Genomic DNA, 21536 nt, shown 5'->3' with positions numbered 1-21536 from the left:
TAAGTAAAATTTAAATAAGTAATAATTAATTATTGTACTAATAATTATGTATAATTACAAATAATTTATATAATATATAAGTATCTATATTATAAATAACAAATTATTAATGTTCATTTGCAAAATGTCTTTTTATCCCTAAAAGCTTGAATATGACAATCAAATTTGCCGCCAACGCTCGCGATTGGCGCGCGACTCCGGAGCGCGAGCGTCGAGCGCTGATTGGCCGTGCGGGACGCGGCGGTCGCGACGGCGCCTTGTGCGGCGATTGGCCCGGCGTTCTCAGTCAGTCGCCAGTCCGGTGCGGTGGAATGTGGTCGTGTTCGCATTTTGTTCGCGCGGCTTTCCATTCATCCGCCTGTGTAATTTGTAGTGGTGCGCGCAGCCTCATCATCCTCGTCGGTTAACGACGTTGCAACGACAGTTTTCAAGTTCTCGGGTCATCGCACTTCCGAAGAGGAGAGAACGAGAAAGAGGCTCCTCTCGTTGACGACGCCGCGCGTCACGTCACGTCACGGCACCGTCGTTGTCGGACGCGAAACGGAGAGACAGACGCGAAAAAAAAAAATAAAATAAAATGCGGCGACGCACGTAGCGCGAGGGATACAGTGTAAGATCCGGGCCACGAAGTGTCGAAATTGCATCATGGACCATCACCTAACGACGGTTCTCGGCGACGCGCACAAAGGACGAAAGCGGTCGGGGAGCGACGTGTGAGAGACGAGAGCGAGTGTTGTACGAGAGAGCATACAGAGAAGTGCGGGAGCAAGATGGCGGAATCGAGCTATTATCAGGTGAGTCTCGCTCTTCGCGTACCCTTTTTCACGAAATTCCGACGTAACCGTGTTCCTTCGAGATACAGTACCCCCCTTATCTAGGATGTCACTTTTTCCGGCGAGAGTCCGCAGAATCTTGGAAAAAATAATTTAAAAATAGGGGGTTCTCTCTTTCTCGCTCGCGACGCACATGCACTTGTGCGATAGCACCTGGAGCGGGCGAGGAAGAGAGGGGACAGGAGGGGGATCTGCAGAATCATTAAAAAAAAAAAATTGAAATAAGGTTTTCTTTCTCGCTCGCGACGCACATGCACTTGCACGATGGCACTTGGAGCAAGCGAGGGGGTGAGGGGGCGCAGGGGGGTCCGCAGAATCTTTGAAAAAAAAATTTAAAAAAGGGGGTTCTCTTTCTCGTTTGCGACGTACATGCACTTGTACGATGGCACTTGGAGCAAGCGAGGGGGTGAGGGGGCGCAGGGGGGTCCGCAGGATCTTTGAAAAAAAAATTAAAAAAAAAGGGGGTTCTCTTTCTCGTTCGCGACGTACATGCACTTGTACGATGGCACTTGGAGCAAGCGAGGGGGTGAGGGGGCGCAGGGGGGTCCGCAGGATCTTTGAAAAAAAAAATTAAAAAAAAGGGGGTTCTCTTTCTCGTTCGCGACGTACATGCACTTGTACGATGGTACTTGGAGCAAGCGAGGGGGTGAGGGGGCGCAGGGGGGTCCGCAGGATCTCTGAAAAAAAAATTAAAAAAAAAGGGGGTTTTCTTTCTCGTTCGCGACGTACATGCACTTGTACGATGGCACTTGGAGCAAGCGAGGGAGTGAGGGGGCGCAGGGGGTCCGCAGGATCTTTGAAAAAAAAAAATTAAAAAAAGGGGGTTCTCTTTCTCGTTCGCGACGTAAATGCACTTGTACGATGGCACCTGGAGCGGGGGAGGAGGAGAGGGGGGCAGAGGGGGGGGGCAAGGATCTCTCGCAGGCTTTCCCTCGTCACGATGACGGGAAATCTGTTTTCGTGCCTCTCGATCGAGATACCAAGCGTGACGGATCGCGCACACCTGATATATCCATCCGATTTCTTACTCTCCCCTTTGCCCCCCTCGAAAGGGGGCCCGCCTCGTACGCCGGTTAATTGACTTCTTTTTCAAATTATCGTTGCTTGAAATGGAAAGGAAATTTTTAGTTTACTCGAAGATGATTAATCCTTCCCCTTCCCTCTTCGTTGATGTAACCAGCACCTAGTTATATACAGGCTACTTGGCTTAATTGACTTTGTGCTCTTCGCGGTTTGTCGATTACCTCTTTCTCTTTAGAGATAGATTACACTTATAATTTACAGTGAATTTGGATTCGAAGAAAAATTAATTACGCTTAATTTCTTTTAATAATCTCCATTAATTAATCTTGAATCATTGTTCGAATAAATGTTCGGTGTTTTTTTTTATCTCGTCGAAACGATACCGATTTCACTCCCAACTTATCGTTTCACTCGACTCGCCGAGAGAAGGAGAAGGTAAAGTTAGGCCAGGTTGTCTGGTGCAACCGAGAGTCCCGATTCTGACTTTTTCGTGCCGATCGGCCTCCGGTATTGTAACACCTGCGAGCGTTATTTACCGACGAGACCGAGGACGGGGTACACGTCCGATTGTGAGAGGATCGTCGAGATTATTCGCGCGGGATTGGGCAATTGTTACGGCGGGTCTAGAAAATTCGGAGAACCGAGAGAATTCGCGTGAATTCAGGTATTCTATCCTCGTCTCCCGAAACTTTAACTTTCACGTTTTTTTTTTTTTATTACCGCGAGTTTCATTTTCGATTCAGAATTCGGCGTTGATTGGATAGTCGGATTATTCGCTCTTTCCAATTTTTTTTGCGAGAAACAATGTTGGAAATATCGCGGGTTTAATAATTTTTATTCAGGGAGTCTTCTGAAAATAATCAGAAAAATTGAAAATAGGAATTTTTTGCTTAAAAGATTTCGAGAATTTTCTTGAGACTCGGGGAATTTTTTCAAAAATTGTGTATTAATTTTATTCTTATATTGCAAATGGTTGTAATTAATCCATTGATTGATCAAATTAATAATCGTTTTCTGTAATTGTATGAGTAGAAAATATTAGAAAGCGCTTACCATAAAAAAATTTATTTTAAAAAGCTGGCATCTATAAATATACTACATTGTACACATTTTCTTATCTTATCTGGAAATAAAAATATCTAAAAGATCAGGGAATTCTTAGATAATTTTTACAAGACTTGTAGGTATCCTGGTATTGTGTAGCTTTTCAATTTTTTTCGTCTTCTAAAACTTTCACGTTTAGAAAAGCGAGTTTCATTTTCGATTAAAAATTGGGTATCTGATGTCAGATTATTCGCTCTTTCAAATTCTGTGGAAAACAATGTTGATGAAAATTGTCGAATATATTGCAAGAAAATATCGCGGATATAATAATTTTAGTCGTTATTAAAATTTTTGTTTAAACAAAATAATCATTCTCGCGTGTTAATTTTCCAATATAGGTGAATTTCGCAGTTATTTATATAAGATTAAAATGTCACATTAAAATGTTCTTTCTCATAATGCAGTTGTAATGGATTATTAATATATCGAAATAATCATTAATATAATGAAAAGACGCAAGAAAATGTAATAATTTTTTCAAGTTTAAAAAATTTTTTTTAAACAAAAACATGATTCTCACGCATTTATTTAGCGATGTAGGCGAATTTCGCAGCTAACAATAAGTATATTTGTATGTTCCGGATTAAATTGTTTTTTTAAATGCAATTTCTTGTAATGCATCATTAATATATCGAAATGGATCGATTATTATTATTAATAATCGAAAAGACGTAAGAATATCGGGTAATAATTTCAGTCGTGTTAAAAAAAAATTTGTTTCAAACAAAAAACGTGATTTTCACGTATATTTTGCGATGTAGGCGAATTTCGCAACTATATTTATATACATATATCAGATTAAAATGGTTTTTCTTGTAATGCAATTTTAATAAAGTTTATCGAAATGGGTTGATTATTATTAATAATCGAAAAGGCGTAAGAATATCGAATAATAAATCATGTTAAAAAAAATTTTTTTTTAAACAAAAAGCATTATGTGTTTATTTTTCGATGCATGCAAATTTCGCAGTCGTATTTATAAACTTGTCAGATTAAAATAATTTTTTTGTAATGCAGTTGTAATGGATTATATTAATATATCAAAAAGACTCAAGAATATCACGGATGTAATAATTTTTTTTCGGTCGCATTTATTATTATTATTATTATTTTTATGAAAAACATTGTGTTGATTTTGCGATGCAGGCGAAGTCATTTATATACCTGTCAGATTAAATGTTTTTTTCTCGTAATGCAGTTGTAATGGATCATTAATGGATCGATAATTCAATATATGCTGTCGCAGATGTTAGAGATGTTTTCTAAATTTGACGTTGCGCTCAACACACGTAATGGTTCGCCTGGGAGGTTTGCATCAGCAAAAACAATTCTCCATCTCGGAGCAGAGCTTGCTCTTGCTCGCGTGAGTCAGAGACACGTTGCTCGTTTATATTGCTCAAGCTACCAAAAGCAAAAACGCGCTCGAATCGCTGGGGAAAAGGGAAGTTTCTATGACGTCGCGACGTCTGTTGACCTCCCGGGATTATTGTGCATGGCACAAATATTGTAGAACGTATATATAAAAATAGATCGTGCGTCAGTGTGTTTAGCATCGCGAGAGAGTTTCACAGCTCTCCAAAATTCATGTACTTTTGTTCTCTTCTCGCGAAGACGGTTGGACGTCATTTTCTATCTCTCTCAGGCGATCTGTAATTTGTACCTACAAATTATTACAACTTCGAGTCGAGTTGTAAAATGAGATGTCGCAATTAATTCTTGACATGGTCGTGCAATTTCAATAAACGTAATGTAGCCACGTGCTGTTACATAATAATTCAACTGTTTAATATTCACAAATTAAATTTATTAAAAATATTTTAATTCATTTGTACTTAAGTATTATTTATTTTTATATAAATACGTATTTTAATTTTTTCTTATATATTTTATATATAAGTTTAATATAAATTTGTAAATATATATATATATTTAAAAAATATATTTTTTATATATTAAAATATGCATTTAAAATATAAATAACATTACATACATAATATATAAAATATATATAAAACATATTAGTAAATAAAATATACATATAAAATATGTATTTGTGTAATAAACAATATACAATTTTATGTATATAATAAATTTTTTTTGTTACAAATATATTTCTATTTTATATATTAATTTAAGATACAAATTCGCCCATTTTTCGGGAGATAAATAAAATTTATCAAGATCGTGAAAGTAGCCAATGAAAATAAAATAAAAAACTACGAAAATTTACAAATAAGGTTTAACGTACGTGCTTATTTACTTAAGTGTACAAATCTTATGGCATACAAGTTAAACGTGATTGCATCAAGCTACACGTTAGTTGAGGAAATTAATCGTTGTTTTCTTAAGTACCTCGGCTCCCCTCTTTATATAAGCACAGTGAAGTCCCGATAAGTTCGTGCAGGTTTTTGCAGTCGGGTATCGGCTCTTATCGGCGCGGCTGATAAGAGATAACGGCGCGCGTTGGCACTGTGTGTCTTCTTCTTTTTCAGTCAGTTCGAATTCTCAAATTCGACATCGCGCTGCCCGCGTAAAAGAGCGCCGCTCTCTTACGTCTATATTAGGCCTCGAATGCGATAGCGATAGCGCAAAATACGCGATATCGCATAGATTTTCTCTGCAACAGGTGGTCGCAACGTTTTATCCTGCTCGCGCGGTGGTAACTTCGAGATTATCGCTTATATAGTAGTGAATTAACAGTATTTGATTCAGCGATGGATTAATCGCGACACAAAAGCTGGTTTCTTTCTTTTAATTATTCATAAATACGTGTGTTTTAATAATATGTTATTAATGAGACGACTATTTTTACAGGGCGTATAATCTCTCTGTGATATATTTCGAGCTATCGCGTCAATAGATAGAGATATCTATATCGGACATTTCGTTTGGGGTAAAGCGAAGGCTGTTTTTATTGGAGAATGCAAGAATGTCATTTATCAGCGTAGATAAGAAATTGGAGAAGAAATCGAGCGCGTGCAGATGTATCTCATTCACCAAGGCCAGTTCGAGATACTTCCGGATTTGCGTCGCGGTACGTTTTCAGAAATGTCAAATTTTGAGTCAGAGAGACTTTGGAACGCGTTCTTTACACTGTAAAAACAATGTAAAATTACATAAAAAATAAGTGTAAAATTTAGTTATTTATCGTGTAATTTTACACTTATATTATTTATCGTGTGAAAAATTGTCAGCTGATTCGATTTTCCTACACTGTATAAAAAATTTGTAATATATTACATAAATATATGTTATAGATTACACTTATTATTACACGATAAATAATGAAAATGTGTATATATTTTTATTATTTATTGTGCAATTTTACACTTATTATTTATCATGTGAAAAAATTGTCAGCTGATTCGATTTTCTTACACTGCAAAAAATATGTAATATATTACATAAAAATATGTAAAATATTACATAAATAATAAATGTAAAATTGCATTCTGAATCTTTTCTTAATATATTTCTAAACTTAAATAGAAATATTCTTATACTTTTTCTAAATTTCAGCGTAGAAATTATTAGCAGATTCGATTTTCCTCCGATTTTCCACTCCGATTTCCTACTTTGTAAAAATATGTAATATATATTACATAAAAATATGTAAAAATTACTTAAATAATAAATGTAAAATTGCACGATAAATAATGAGAATGTACACATTTTCATTATTGTACGATAAATCGTGTATTATTTATGTAATTTTACAAATTTTTATGTAATATATTACATATTTTTTACAAGGTATAGGAAAATTGAATCAACTGACAATTTCCACGCGGAAGATTCAGAGATGCTGATCGCGGACTCTCCCTTATTGTGCGTTCGAAATAAATTCCGTTTATAGAAGCTCAATCGAATATACCCTTGAATAAATTTCAATGGGCGAATTAATTGAATCGTAACGTGAATTGACACCCATCATCGACATTTCATTCTCGCACAATGGACGATGTTGTTTCGCGCGTTTGCGAGAGACCACGAGAGATCGATACTTTCCCCTCTCGCGTGTTTAGTTGCTTGTCTAGAGTCTATATCCGTATATCTTTCCTGAGTAGGCCACGGCGGAACATATGTTCGTCGCGCCAGACGATTTCCGGTTAGGAGAGGTCTATTCCGCGACGTTTTCCAGGCGGTACCTCTGATCGGTGACGCAATTTCCGCCTGCGAATATTTCAACACTATCGCGAAGTCGCCTACGAAATCATCGCTATGATGAATATTAACGCCGATGTAATGTTGAAAGATTACATGGTCGAATGTAATGTAATTTCGATTATCAATTGAAACGAATTTTGCTTAACACAATGAAGGAGTAAAGTGGATTGAATTTATATTTAGTATATATTTTTAATACATTTTTAATAGTTAAAAAAATACATATATACGTATGTATTAAATAATATATTTAATTAAATCTTCACTGTAATTAAATTTCAGAAATATTTTTGTTTTCGTTCTATTTAAGTTTAGAAATATATTAAGATAATAAATATATATTTAATAATATAATATATATAAATATAGAATAGAAATATAAATACGGGAAAAATATTTGATATATATTTTTTATGAAATATAACAAAGTAAAAAAATATAAAAATAAATATAAAATATACAAATAAAAATATATATTAAATATATTAATTTTTTTTCCTATATTTTTTCTAAATTTAATTTATATACTTAAAATAGAACGAAGGCAAAAATCTCATTTCAATTACGGAGAAAGGATTTAGTTCGAGAGTGATTAATCGTTCGGCGAACTAATCGACCTTATCGCTCGTTGCTTTGCCCAAATCCTGCTCGCAATACATCAGAGCCGCCAATAATGCGGGATCGAACTTGGAATCTGTTTCAGGGTGATTACATCAGGTACCCAGTTCTTTACGAACTGTCGAGCAAGTATGGAGTGGCTGGCAGTGACCAGGTGCCCTTGCCGGCTCGTCTCGACGAGCTGCGAGAGCACATACGACGAGAAATACGCAAGGTATGTCGAGTTTCGCTTACGCCTTCGTCGACCGCAGCTTCTGCGAAGCTCTCCTTTTCTGTGTATATGCGATAACTGGTCTTCAACACCATTCTGCGCGTTTCTTTCTCTATTTTTCTCCGTCCTGTGTCCTCTTTTCCCTCTTTCTCTCTTTCTCTCAAATAATAATTATATTTAATTTTTTTTATTTTGAAAATTAATTGGCTGCAATCTCTTAATTTTTTCTCACTATATTTTTATTTATTTTTTTGGTCTAGATGTAGATATTTATTGGTCTAGAGAGACTATAAGGATGTTCTTGAATTAATTTATCCCGTTATTCCCCTCTCTTTTATTCTCAAATAATAATCAGTGTTTAGTTTCTTTTATTTTTGAAAATTAATTGAAATAATCTCTCCTGTTAAATTTTAAAAACATTCACATTTTTATCTTTTTGTTTCGAATAATAAATAATTGAAAATAAACGTAGACATCTATCGTGCTATTAAGGATATCCTTATGGAACTAATTTATTCTAGGTGTATTACTTTTTTTCTCAATTAATAATCGATGTTTAGTTTCTCTTTTATTTTATTAAAAATTAATTGAATCAATCTCCTTGTTTAATTTTAAAACGCTCACTTTTCATTTTTTTTTGTTTCGGATAATATAATTGTGCTAGAGAGACTAAGGATATCATATAGAACTAATATTAGAAAATAAATATATATATAATATTAAATATATATATATATATATATATATATTTATATTTTATATTTTTTTATTTCTATTTTATATTTAACATTCATTTTTTATATATTTATTATTAGGTATACATATGTGTGTTTTATTTTTACTTTTATAAAAATATATATTAAATTTATCCTAATTCATACAATCGATGATAATGGATTCTTTAATAATCTCACGTCTTTTCTATAAGATTACAAGAAGACAATAGAAGTTTTTTACGCGCGATTGAACTTTTCGCGTACACTCGCGCGTTTTAATATCCGGTGCGAGTGCGCGTAATAAGATTTCGTGATCGATGGTTTCCGGATGTGCGTTTTAAATTACGTTGCGAATGAAAACTTGAGGGTGGTCCGAACATTTCTGCGACTCGCGTATATGCATATAGAAACGAGTTTCACGTCCGGCGAATACGATTCCCTTTCTCTCTTTCGCGCACTCTCTCTCTCTCTTTTTTTCTCCCCCTCACTTTATTTCCTGCTGTTTCATCTCCCGGTACTTACTAGCGCTTTTACGAGACACTCGTTAATGATTCCACCGCGAAATAGAGCCGTTCGCGTGCAAATGCAATAGTATATATATACATGGTGTAACTAAGCAAAAGTATATGAAGCACACTATCAGGTGCAGGACAACAAACTAAATCGAAAAGTTCTGAGCCATTTTTTAATTTAAGCTTTAGTTTTGGTGCTATAAATTGTTAAAATTGGCCAATTAGCGCGTGGCTACAACGGAAAACAGCATAGGTGGCGCCTTAATAGGCGTACTAAGGCCTACTAAGGCGCTACCTACGCCATTTTTCACGTGCTAATTGGCCAATTTTAACAATTTATAGCGTCAAAAATAAAGCTCAGATTAAGAAATGGCTCAGAACTTTTCGATTTAGTTTGTCGTTCTGCATCTAATGATGTGCTTCGTATACTTTTGTTTAGTTACACCCTGTATACGGATACGATAAGTTTCTCAAGCGCATTTTCCTAAACGCTCGCTAACAGGGCAATTTGCTGCAAAACGGTGAGTCAACTGCAGCGCCGTTGACAGAATGGATGCATATAAAGCGTCTCAGAAATCAGCCATTTATCGCAGATTGCACTATTATTCCGTTCATTATTTTTCCTTTCATCATTCCGCTCTTCTTTGAGCGACGACAGAAACAAACCATTTTTTTCTTCTATTTATTTATTATATTGTCTTGTTTGTGAGAGATAAGAGAGTAAACAATTTTATAATTTTATTTTTTTATATAATTTTCTTTTATTATTATATTCTATACTATTTGTTCTATTATTTATTCTTTTTCGAGAGGTGAGAGATAAACAATTTCTTTTTTTTTATTTTTATCTTCTATTATTCTCTTCTTCAAGAGATGAGAAAAATAACAGAGTGTATACTCCCTGGAAAAACTTGAATTCTCAGGGAATTTTGTTGAATCTTGAAAATCCTAGAATTATGGTATTTGATTTAAACTCAGGGAATTTAAAAAAAAATTGTCCCTTTGATTTTAAAATATGGTATAGTTTTAAAGAATATAAAATTTATAAGTTTTATATAAAGTATATATTAAAATATATTTTATTATAATATAATACTATATTATTACATTATTATATTAAAAAAAATACTTCATTTATATGTTAAAAAATTATGTATAACATATAAACTTATTTCAAAATTGTATGTTCTAAATATTATTTAAAATACTTTAATTTTATCTGGAATTTTGAACAAAAGTACCTGGAAAATCATGGAATTCTCCGGGAATTTATTTCTAAAGATTTGAGTTGAGATACACTCTGAATAAACAATTTTTTCTTTTCTTTTTATTCTGTTCTTCGAGAGAGGAGCGAAATAAACAGTTTATTCTCCTTTTTAAATATTTTTTGTCAAAGAAAAATTATTTCTGTTTCACTCGATATATTGACACAATAGTTGGAGATTGTACAATATGTCGCGTGGTGTAACACATGCTCCAGATTAGAAAATAAAAACTCCATCGCGGGTGATTCATTGCTAACGTTCGCGGGCGACTGACTGTGCAACACAGACGGTAATAGAATAGCGAAGGGTATCATTGGGCACGTGTGCAATTTTACGTTTCATTTACTGTACGAAGGAGCGGCGTACGATGGATGCGTTTCGAGCGAAGCAACACGCCGCGCCGCATAATAAATAATGTATGCAGTTAAATTCCGCGGAACGCGCGGCTCCGCTTTTTCGCCCAAAACGAACCCGGTGGTCATTCGCGATTTCTTGTCTTCTGGTTTTTGCGATGTACGGGTCGAATTTTTCGAATTAGCGAAAATATCTCTGCACAGTTGAAATATTTGTAAACGGTCTTTCGTACAGAAATTTTTGTGTTAATTCAAAGATTGATAATTTAATATAATAAGGATATATTAAATGGAGACACAAATACTGTGTTAATATTTTAACACAAAATAAATGCAAAAGTAATTTCACATATATATTTTATGTTAAATTAACATAGTTTTTTAATCTATAAATTAACTAATAGTATGTTAATTTTAGATTTTATCATCCCTACTTATATTATAAAATGAAAAATTAACATTTTTTTCTGTCAATGTTAATAGATAAATCCTGTCACTAATAAAACAGAACATATTTATTATATAAAATTAAAAATAAATACACATTGTTAGTTTTACATCTTTTTTCAGTTGTATTAATAATTTAACATTTAAGGTTAATTAACACAACCATTTTAACGGGTACTATTTTTAACAGAAAACACAATTTTTCTACTGTGTGTGATTAAAGCAATGACATATAGCAAGTTGTTATATGCTTTTGAAAAAACCTTTGAAAATCTAGTATTTTCAGAAAATTTTGTTTTATCTTAAAAAATCAAGAAATTCTTTCATGGAATTTGATTAGGCTTTATGGAATTTTTTTAAATATTGTTTGTTTGATAATTTTATTTTATGTAGCACTTAAGAAACATATATCTTTGTAATATTTAAGTTATTATTCAAACTTTGTGATTTTTTTTTATTGACAATCTGAAAATATTTTTAATATCAAGATTTCACGTTAGTTTTATAGAAAATTGTTCAATCTTCTAATATATATTATTTAAATTAGTATTTCTTATTTACTTAAAAAATAATTAAATAAGTAATACAATAATTTAATGAATAATTAATTTAAATAAATTAGTATACTTATTACTAATAAATATTATATTAATATTTATTAAGGCATTTTTAATAAATTACTTTTTGTTTTATTTTTATTTTGTAATTTCGTATATATTTTATAGTGATATGTCACACTTTGTTACTGTCCAAATTAATTTTACAATTAATCAATGCTAGAAAGATTGCACTTTTGATAACTTTGCAATGGAATAGAATAGAAAACATTAGAAAGCGCAAATTATAAAGAAACTTATTTAAAAAAAACTGCATCCACAAATTTTTTTTATTTTATCTGAAATAAACGAAAAAACCTAAAATCAGAAAATTCTCACGGAATTTTTTTATAAGATTTGAGTAGACACTCTGTATAACAAGTATTATTTCTGATCTTCAAACATGCTCACATTGTGCTCATCCATCTTATGTCTCATAAATTATAGCGGTGAGATTTAATTGAAAATTTATAGTCATAATCGTACATATTTGCATGTAATATAAAGTTTTTTTATTTATTTTAAATGCTACTTTTTATTGTACATACATATGTGTCATTTTTTATGTCAGTACTATAATATTTCTATTTATTTTACCTACTATTTTTTTATGTCATTTTTTTGTGTCATTTTTTATGTGTCTTTTTATGTATTAATACTAGTTATGTGTTTTATTATAGATATGTTTATGTGTGTGGGGGGAGCTTTCTATATTGTATATTATATAATATGTTACATTTCTGAAGATATAAACATACAAGAAAAGAATAAGACAACTTATATACAATGAAATTCAGATATTTTTTTTAATAAAATAAAAATTATAAAAATTTATAATACGAGATGCATTTTAAAATATCATTGATTGAAACAGTCACTATATAACTGATTCTTTCAATAAAACTTCATTGTTGGCGATGTTATATTTAGATTCGAAAACAACCGCTTATCAGTGATAATGCATTGAGATTCCATTGAAGAGATTATTGTATTATTGAACTTTCACAGGAGCTGAAGATAAAAGCCGGAGCGGAGAAGTTGAGAGAAGTCGCGACCGATCGCAAGTCGCTTTCCGATGTCGCGACGATTGTGAAGAAGTCGAACAGCAAGTTAAACGAACTCCAGGCGGAGTTGCAGCAGCTCGAGAGCCAAATTATTCTGACGCAGGGCCAGGCCCAGTCGCCGCAACAAAATCACTCCAACGGTCAAGGTTGGTAGAAAAGAGCTAAGAAATTGTCACACGAAAAAAAAAGATATTAGCTACCTATAGTTCAATTTTAGGTGTCCCTATATCGCACCTGAAATTTCATTATCATATGTAATTTGAGCTTTAACAGGATGTATTACTTCGAAAAAAGCCTGGAATTCTCAGGGAATTTTTTTCTACCTTAAAAAATCCTGGAATACTCATGAAATTTATTTTAAACTCGCGGAGAATTTTTTAAAAAATTGCCCTTTTTTATTTTCAAAAATATTTTTAAAGAATGTAAAATATATTAGGTTTAGATAAATTATATTAAAATATATTTTATTATAAAATATATATAATATATTATTATATTAAAAATTTTGTATTTAAAAAAATTATGCATAACAAAAATAGACTTAATTTAAAATTGTATTTAAAATTTTTTAAATACTTTAATTTTACTTGGAATTTTGAACAGAAGTACCTGGAAAATCATGGAATTTATTTATAAGATTTTAGTATACACTGCTAATTATAATTTAATGGCGAATTGGCTATTAAACTGTAGCTTAAAAATATTGAACATGGTAACTAATATTTTTTATTTCGTCTCGAATTTTTGTCGAAAGTGATCTCTCAACCCTTCTCTCAATGAACGGGTATCCAGTGCCGGAGGCGTTTAAATGTTAAAAATGTCTTTTCTGCGTCCGAAACAAAATATGAAAAGGCCTTCTCTGTATTCGGAGACCTCTTAAAATAATAATGGAAAAAACGTTTCGATGTCCAGCAGCTGCTAAAAAAATTATCGCAATATGTATCAGGAAACGCAATTGGTACCCATAATACATTGATGGAAAGGTGAAAAATTGCGCTTCGGCAGAAAGGTTAAACCGATTTTACGTAATAAAAACGTCACGTCGCGTTAGACACATTATTGATCAAATGTCATCTTCAATCTCAATCTCGCAACAAACATGAAAAATATCATAGATGCAAATAACGAGAATTTTCTTTCTTGGTTACGACTTATCAAGTCATTTATCAGACATTATTATATGAATCAGCGTAAAATATAGAAAGTTGTAAGCAATTAAAAAGCACTTTGGCATCTTCGATAAGCGTGTATATCGTGTTATCATACATGGAAGAAATCTTTTTCCACTTTCATGAAAGCCATTTCCGATCATTTCACGTTTATACTATTACACTGCAATTATATTGCTCCCCGTCGATTATTGATCGATTTATCGTATCGATAGATATGTAATAGTGAATGTTGCGCTCTCTCTCTCTGATCACGCTTACGACCATTCTGTGTCGTTAACGAGGGAGCACTTAATAACTTCATCCACTAACGAGGCGACGTCTTCGGGTCTACCAAACTCGTTCGAGCATGCCGAGTCGCCCTATGTGTCGCCATTACGTCGTCGACAAATCGAGCGTATTTCTTCGACGCAATGACGTTTCTGACTCATCGATCGTTATATATCGGTGCGCGTTAGATACGAATCCATATATTAAAGTTAAAGAGACAGCGGTCGAGACACGGAATAAATATAAGGAAAAGGAAAGAAATAAATATATATAGGAATATATTTCTTTGTTCAACCTCAAAAAGTCAGGGAATTCTCTCATGGAATTTGATTGAGATTCGGAAAAATTTTTTAAAAATTATCCTTGTGTTAATTTTATTTTCATTTAGCACTCGAGTATGTCGGACATATCTTGGAAATATTAAAATTTTGTGGTTTTTTTATTGGCAATTTATTTTTAGTATCAACATCTTATATAAATTTCATAGAAAATATTCAAATTTTTAATAGATAATTTCTAAATTAGTACTCTTTATTTATTTAATAACTAATTAAATAAATCATAAATTAATACATAATTTTAATAAATAATCTATATTAAATTAGTATTCTCTGGAAAGACGTTTATAATAAATTATTTTTTATTTTTGTATTTTTTGTATTTTTATATTTGTATTTTTATTTTTATCGGGAAATTTTCATAGATTTTGATTGAAACTTTTAAGAAAATTATCCTTTTGATAATTTTTATTTAACATTTAAGAAACGTATAACATATCTTGTTAATATTCAAATCTATTTTTATTGACAATTTATATTTATTCAAGAATTTATATAAATTATAAAGTTAAAAAAAATATTGTTCAAATTTATTATAGATATTTAAATAAAATTAGTACTTATTTATTTAATAACTAATAAATAAATTATAAATTAATAAATAATTAATTTAAATAAGTTAGTATTCTCTGAGAGAGAGACGTTTATAATAAATTAGTTTTTGTTTTATATTTTTATCTTTATCAGTGAATATTCTCAGAGAATTTTTTTACAATAAAGTAAACATCCTGTATTTATTTCCTCTTCATCGATCGATTAATTAACAATTTAAAATAATACGCTTATATAATAGCGTTATTTTCTTCCTTTTTTTTTCTTTTTCCCTGACATTGATCTGTGTATCAGCTGATCAGTTCCGTGTTGTTTGCGATTCGATCTAGCGAATGTACAGATGTACACACGCGATGGCTTGAAACGTCATTCAATTCCACGTAGCCGCTAGCAATTTTTGACGAGCAACAAAGGAATGGCAATTAAATGCGTATGCGTGTCGACTGTAAAACTTTCCTCGACTCAAAATCTCCCTCTTCGTTCCTGATGCCGCGGGAAACATAAATTGGAAACGATTAACAGAATTCTTTATAATCAGAGGTCGTGGCCGTCTCTCGGTATCGCGTGCCTGTCGCGTTGATAATACAAATTTCATCGACGACTTGTTTTATTTAATGCTGTCGCAATTTGACTAAATATTTGAAGTATCAATTTGAATATTTGGAGAAATTAATTTCGAGAAAAATTGTTCGTCTGTCAATAAATTAAAAATGGATACAAATTTAAAAATACAATAAAATTCCCTGATAAAAATAAAAATATAAAATGAAAAGATAAAAATAGAAAACAAAAATAATTTATGTAAATTATTTTAAAATTATTATTATTTAGAAACTATTTATTATTATTAATTTATTATTTTATATTATACATTAAGATATTATTAATTTATTATTTGTTTATCTATTTATTAAATAAATAAGGATTAGTACTAATTTATATAAATATTATCAATAAAAAATTTGAACAATTTTCTATGAAATTTATATAAGATATTGATATTAAAAATAGATTGTCAAAAAAATCACAAAATTTTAATATTTTTTAAATATTAAAAATCTGTCGAAACTTTTCTCCGGCGGACGAAACAAAATAAAAGAATCTTTGTACTCAAAAACCTTCTAAAGTATAAGAGATAGAATGTTTGAACCTAGTAGCTGCTATAAAAAATTGTCAGTGCAATGAATCAAAAAACACTATTGATATCTAGTTACCCAAAAATGCAGAAATATGATAGAAAATTGGTTAAATCCTTATCCTATGGTTGATTTCTTTATACGATCGAATAACGCAATTAATTGGCCAATCTGGCAATTCACTCCGAGAGTAGTTAGATGAATCCTCGAGGAGGAATTTTTCGCCGCGTCGTACAGAGGAACTACAGTCTTGCTCTCGCTTTGAATTGACGGTAAGTGGTAGTGGCTATTTATATCTTGGACCCCGACGCTTTCTGCATCTACTCCAGTTAAGTCAGTCATCGTCGTATTCGGTCTCTTGGGGACTTATAGCAACCTGCCTCGGGGAGTAAACGAGAAATCCCACTCCTGATTGAATTTCTTGTTTCTCTTCATTAAGGGAATCCTAAACGTCCTTGAGTTTTAGTCCTGTTTTATCGACAAAATGTGATGTTAGATTCCTGAAATTAGAGCACTTCGCAATTTGTTAATATTAATACTTAAATTTGGACGAGAAAAAGATCGATCGATCTGTATAGTCTCATATATCTAGGTTGCAGAATTCTTGAATTCTTCTAATTTCAGGTAAAAAACAATCCGTATAGCAAATAAATTGATTTTAGTTGAATTTAACCTCACATTTTGTCGATAAAACAGGACTGAAACTCAAGGCCGTTTAGGATCCCCTTAACGTTGAAAGAAAAATCTCGACTGGAGATGACGAATGTCGATCTTCTCGCGAATTTTCGAGATGACCGATCTCGCGGGAGAAAGTCCTCTCTTTCTATCCTCTTCTCGGCGCAAAGCAGACGCCGACGATGACGCTCGTTCACTTTCTTCCACTTCCAGAGGTAGGCCGATTGGATCGAGCGCAAAAGTACCGTTACACATGCGTACACCTTCGGGGGCCCTCCCTCCCCCTTTCCCTCCCCCCTTTGATCAGCAACATCGCTGTATATCGAGATCGCGTTACGGCCGAACCAAACCCACGCTTTCGCATTCCAACGTCGACGCTCTCTGGGGAAGCTCCTCTCTCCTTCTTCCGTCCCATCTTTTAAGGACTACCTGTCTCGGGGGCCCGATTTAAGATCCCGCGACAGCCGAAATCGCGTATGCATATTAGAGGCGTAAAATTCGGCGAAATTCTTCGGAGAAATTATTTTCCATTATTTAACAGAGACGCCTAACAGGATTTTTTTAAAAAGTAACTTTTATTTGTTTCCGTCAGAAATACATATATAAATATAAAATAAAATATAAATATTAAAATATAAATAAATATTAGAAAAAATATAAATAAAAATTAATTAGATGCAAATATATACATATAATGTACTATTTATAATATAATGTATTACTTATTTTTATTTATATTTTATTTTTATTATATATTTTATTTTTATTTATATATTTTATTTATATTAGATTATATTTATTTATATATTTTATATAGTATAAATAATAAATATATATTATATTTTTATAATACGAGTTTTTATCGAAATCTTTGTCGCTAAATAAAAACTTGCATATTATAAAAATAAATATATCGCACTCTCCTCTCTCAACGTTCCGTACATAGATTATTCCGCCGTGGAGGAAATCCCGGATGAATCACGATTCCAATCGCGGAATTTCTGCTGGATTTAGATACGAGAGGAATCGATTGCAAGCTTATTGACCGCGCGATATATACTACATGAATTTATGAAGTGCAGTTTATCGAACATGCATGTGCGAAGTATATGTATATATATCTATATACGTAACGGTACGAGGGCCCGGGAATTTATGAGTTAATAAATTTTAAGTGGTCGTGTGTATATAGTTTGCAACTAAATAAGTTACTTGATTGTCGCTGTTTAAAGCGTTGCTTGGCCACCGTTATGCAACGTCGAAATTTTTGCTTTCGTGACCGAGATACTCGCAATTTACGGGAAAAAAACATTGTACTTCCTATAGAGTTATTTAGTGACGTAATAATAACGCCAGATTTGATCGTCGAAAACTTTTTTAATTTATAAGAATGTCTCTCCCTATATAATATATTGTGTATCGCGTTAAAATCGGCAATTCTGTAGCTGTCAAATATATATGAGAGTGTATACTCTTTGATTGAGATTCAGGGAATTTTTTAAAAAATTGCCCATTTGATAATTTTACTCTTTAGTACTTGAGAAACATATGTTCAACATATCTTTGCAATATATTTACATTTTTATTAAAATGTGAATTTTTAAAATGACGATATATTTTTAGTATCAAGATTTTGTAAGTTTCATAGAAAATTATTCAATTTTTTAATAAGTAATATTTAAATAAATTAATACTCTTTTATTTAACAAGTAATTAAATAATAATTTAATAATTTAATAAACGAATAAATAATTAATTTACATAAATTGGTACTTTTTAAGACGTTTATAATAAATTAATATATTATTTTTTAAAATATTTTTTATATCTAATATTTTTGGTGTTTAAATATAGTGATATATTGAGCTTTGTTCAAATTAATTTTACAATTAATAATTCAATATTAAATGTTAGAAAAACTGCACTCTTGATAACGTTGTAATCATATGAATAGAAAACATTAGAAAGCGCATGCGATAAAGCAACTTAGGTATTTTAAAAAGCTGCATCTACATACAAATTTTATTTTACCTGGAATTTTAAATACCTGGAAGATCAGGAAACTCAGGGAATTTTTTACAAGATCTGAGTAGCCATTCTGTATACATCAGATTTAACAAAATTCTATGTAACGTAACCGCCTGTCGGATGCTGCACTACTGTTGCACAAGGTAGACTTCTCGTTTAACTGGAGCAACGAGATCGTTATCAGATTTCATCTCGGCGCTCGTAAAATGTGTTAATCGAGCCGACAGTTCCCTTTTTGCCGATTGCAAATCAGTGCGCCTTCTGTGATCTTTATTACACGGAAAGTAGACCTTGATTTTACGATCTCGATGTTTGTTTTCGACGTTTCATCGCTCCACACCTGCATTTGCACCCTGTAATCACGTTTGATTATGTCATATCAAGGGTATTAACCTTAGAATTGTAAGCTGGAAATCGGAGTCTAAAAATTTCGAAATATTATCTTTTCCGGTACGTACATGTGTGATATTTATGGCAGTTTTATATGGCGATTTTATTGTGGAAACTTCAGGCTTTCGAGACTAATATAAATCGATAAAAGTTTACTTGTATTGGTTAAATGGAAATTTCTGGTTTTCGCCTAATTAACTAATTAACTAATTTTTTTAATTAAAAATTTTTTTTAATTAAAAAGAATTTTATCCTTCAAAAAAAATAAATACCTCGGCGCTCCAATAACCTTCGGCGCATTTTTTTAATTAATTAAAAAATTAATTAAAAATGTTTTAAAATATTTCCAAGTTTTACCTCTTAAAAGGAGAACTTTTCTTACTCCTATGACCTTTGATGCACTTTTTTAATTAATTAAAACATTAAAAAAATTATTTTTAAATAAAAAACATTACGAATTTTATTCTTCAACAGGAGAACTGTTTCATTACTCCGGTAATCTTCGGCACATTTTTTTTTAATTAACAAAAATTTCCAAGTTTTATCTTTCATCGTAATCCCTCTGCTCATCCTAATGAGTCTGAATTAAAAATTAATATATGAGACACATTTTAATATCATTGAATTAATTAAAAATAAATATCAGTAATATTATATAATTAAAAGAAAAAGAAAATTAAAATGCGTGCAAAAATATATACAAATAAAAATTAACTTTTGATTTAACTTCAGTTAATTTAATCGTAACTTAACTTTAACTAAGGTAATTTAATGTTTATGCAAACTTTTTTTTTATTTAACTAATATAATTTAATATAACTAAATTAATTTTACAAGCAATTATAACTTCAACTTAACTTAGTTTAAAAAAATCATTAACTTACTCAATCCTGGATAAATCTCATTAAGATCTCGTTCATCTTCCAACTCGTTCTGTTGGTCCTTATCGATGTTATTTCTCCTCCCGCAGACTCTCTTCTCTCTTGCTCGCGCTCGTCATGGATGACAATTGACGCCTACGATCATTCAATGATTACGGATAACCGATAGGTTCCGGTGGTCGATCCCTCTCTCCCCATCCCTTCGCTGTATCAACCATTATTAGGGGTACGAAGCACCACAACGAGCATCGTTCTCGCAGATAATTATCCAATTCATCTCCTCGTTGCATCTCGAGTGCGCGGATCGGTAGTGCGATATTCTTATCTCTCGCGAGTGATTTTTGCTTGAAGGGGATGCTGACCATGTCTGTTTTACCGACTTTGAATTCAAGGGCTATTTTTTTATTGGCTATACAGATTGAAAAATCCTTCTCCACAATTAGCTCCCAATAGAGATTGTCTGATAGCGCTCTACATTCATTATTATCAGTACTTTCATTGTGGAGGATTTTTCAATGTATATATTCAATAAAAAGTGAATCTAACCTAACTTAAAGTAAAACAGAACTACGACAGCATCCCCTTAAGGGAATGCTGACTATGATTGTTTTACCGATTTTGAATTCAAGGGTTTTTCTTTTTATTGGTTATACAAATTGAAAAATCCTTCTCCACAATTAAAGTACTGATAATAATGAACGGGGAGCGCTGTAATTTCGTATAAAAAACAATAACAGTTAAAAAATTACAGTTTTTTTTTATCTGCCTCTTGCATCAGCTCATAACAATACTTATTTAATACAAAAGTTCTGCAGTTTATTTGTGCACAAAATATGGCATTCGTAATAGAGATGACATGAAAGAATAACATATATTATTAGTATACTTTTATTATGGAGGATTTTTCAATTTGTATATTCAATAAAAAGTGAACCTAACCTAACTTAAAGTCGGTAAAACAGAACTACGACAGCATCCCCTTAACGTTGTACTTTCTATATCGAAACCGCGATTTTCTCGATCGCCGACCGATCGATGATCACCCTATGCTAATAACTTAACTGCTACTTTGTCGAATGCCCGAGGTTACCCATCCGGGTAGGTTTTTCGAGACGTTATGCTAATCCCTCGGTGCGCTTTTGCCGTTTATGCAAATCGCCGTCCCGGGTATATTTATGATTAAAATTT

General features: G+C 32.0%; 1 protein-coding gene across 3 annotated transcripts in view; it reads left to right on the top strand.

The window, feature by feature from the left end:
* The first annotated feature begins 298 nt into the window (after positions 1-298).
* Pkn (serine/threonine-protein kinase N) overlaps positions 299-21536 on the top strand; it is a 59387-nt gene continuing 38149 nt past the window's right edge. The window contains exons 1-3 of one of the 3 annotated variants that reach the window (XM_029301057.2): positions 299-794; positions 7831-7959; positions 12854-13055. In XM_029301057.2, coding sequence (XP_029156890.2) covers positions 771-794; positions 7831-7959; positions 12854-13055 — 355 coding nt within the window. In that variant the 5' untranslated portion in view covers positions 299-770. Of the gene's footprint in view, positions 795-5757; positions 5995-7830; positions 7960-12853; positions 13056-21536 lie in introns of those variants that run through there. The other 2 variants (XM_029301047.2, XM_029301064.2) reach the window with 2 other exon arrangements.

This window comes from Nylanderia fulva, unplaced genomic scaffold (assembly GCF_048542155.1).
Source record: "Nylanderia fulva isolate GAGA-0341 unplaced genomic scaffold, ASM4854215v1 Scaffold44, whole genome shotgun sequence".
In the NCBI taxonomy this organism is placed as follows: Eukaryota; Metazoa; Arthropoda; class Insecta; order Hymenoptera; family Formicidae; genus Nylanderia; species Nylanderia fulva.
This window is presented reverse-complemented; position numbering and strand designations above follow the sequence as displayed.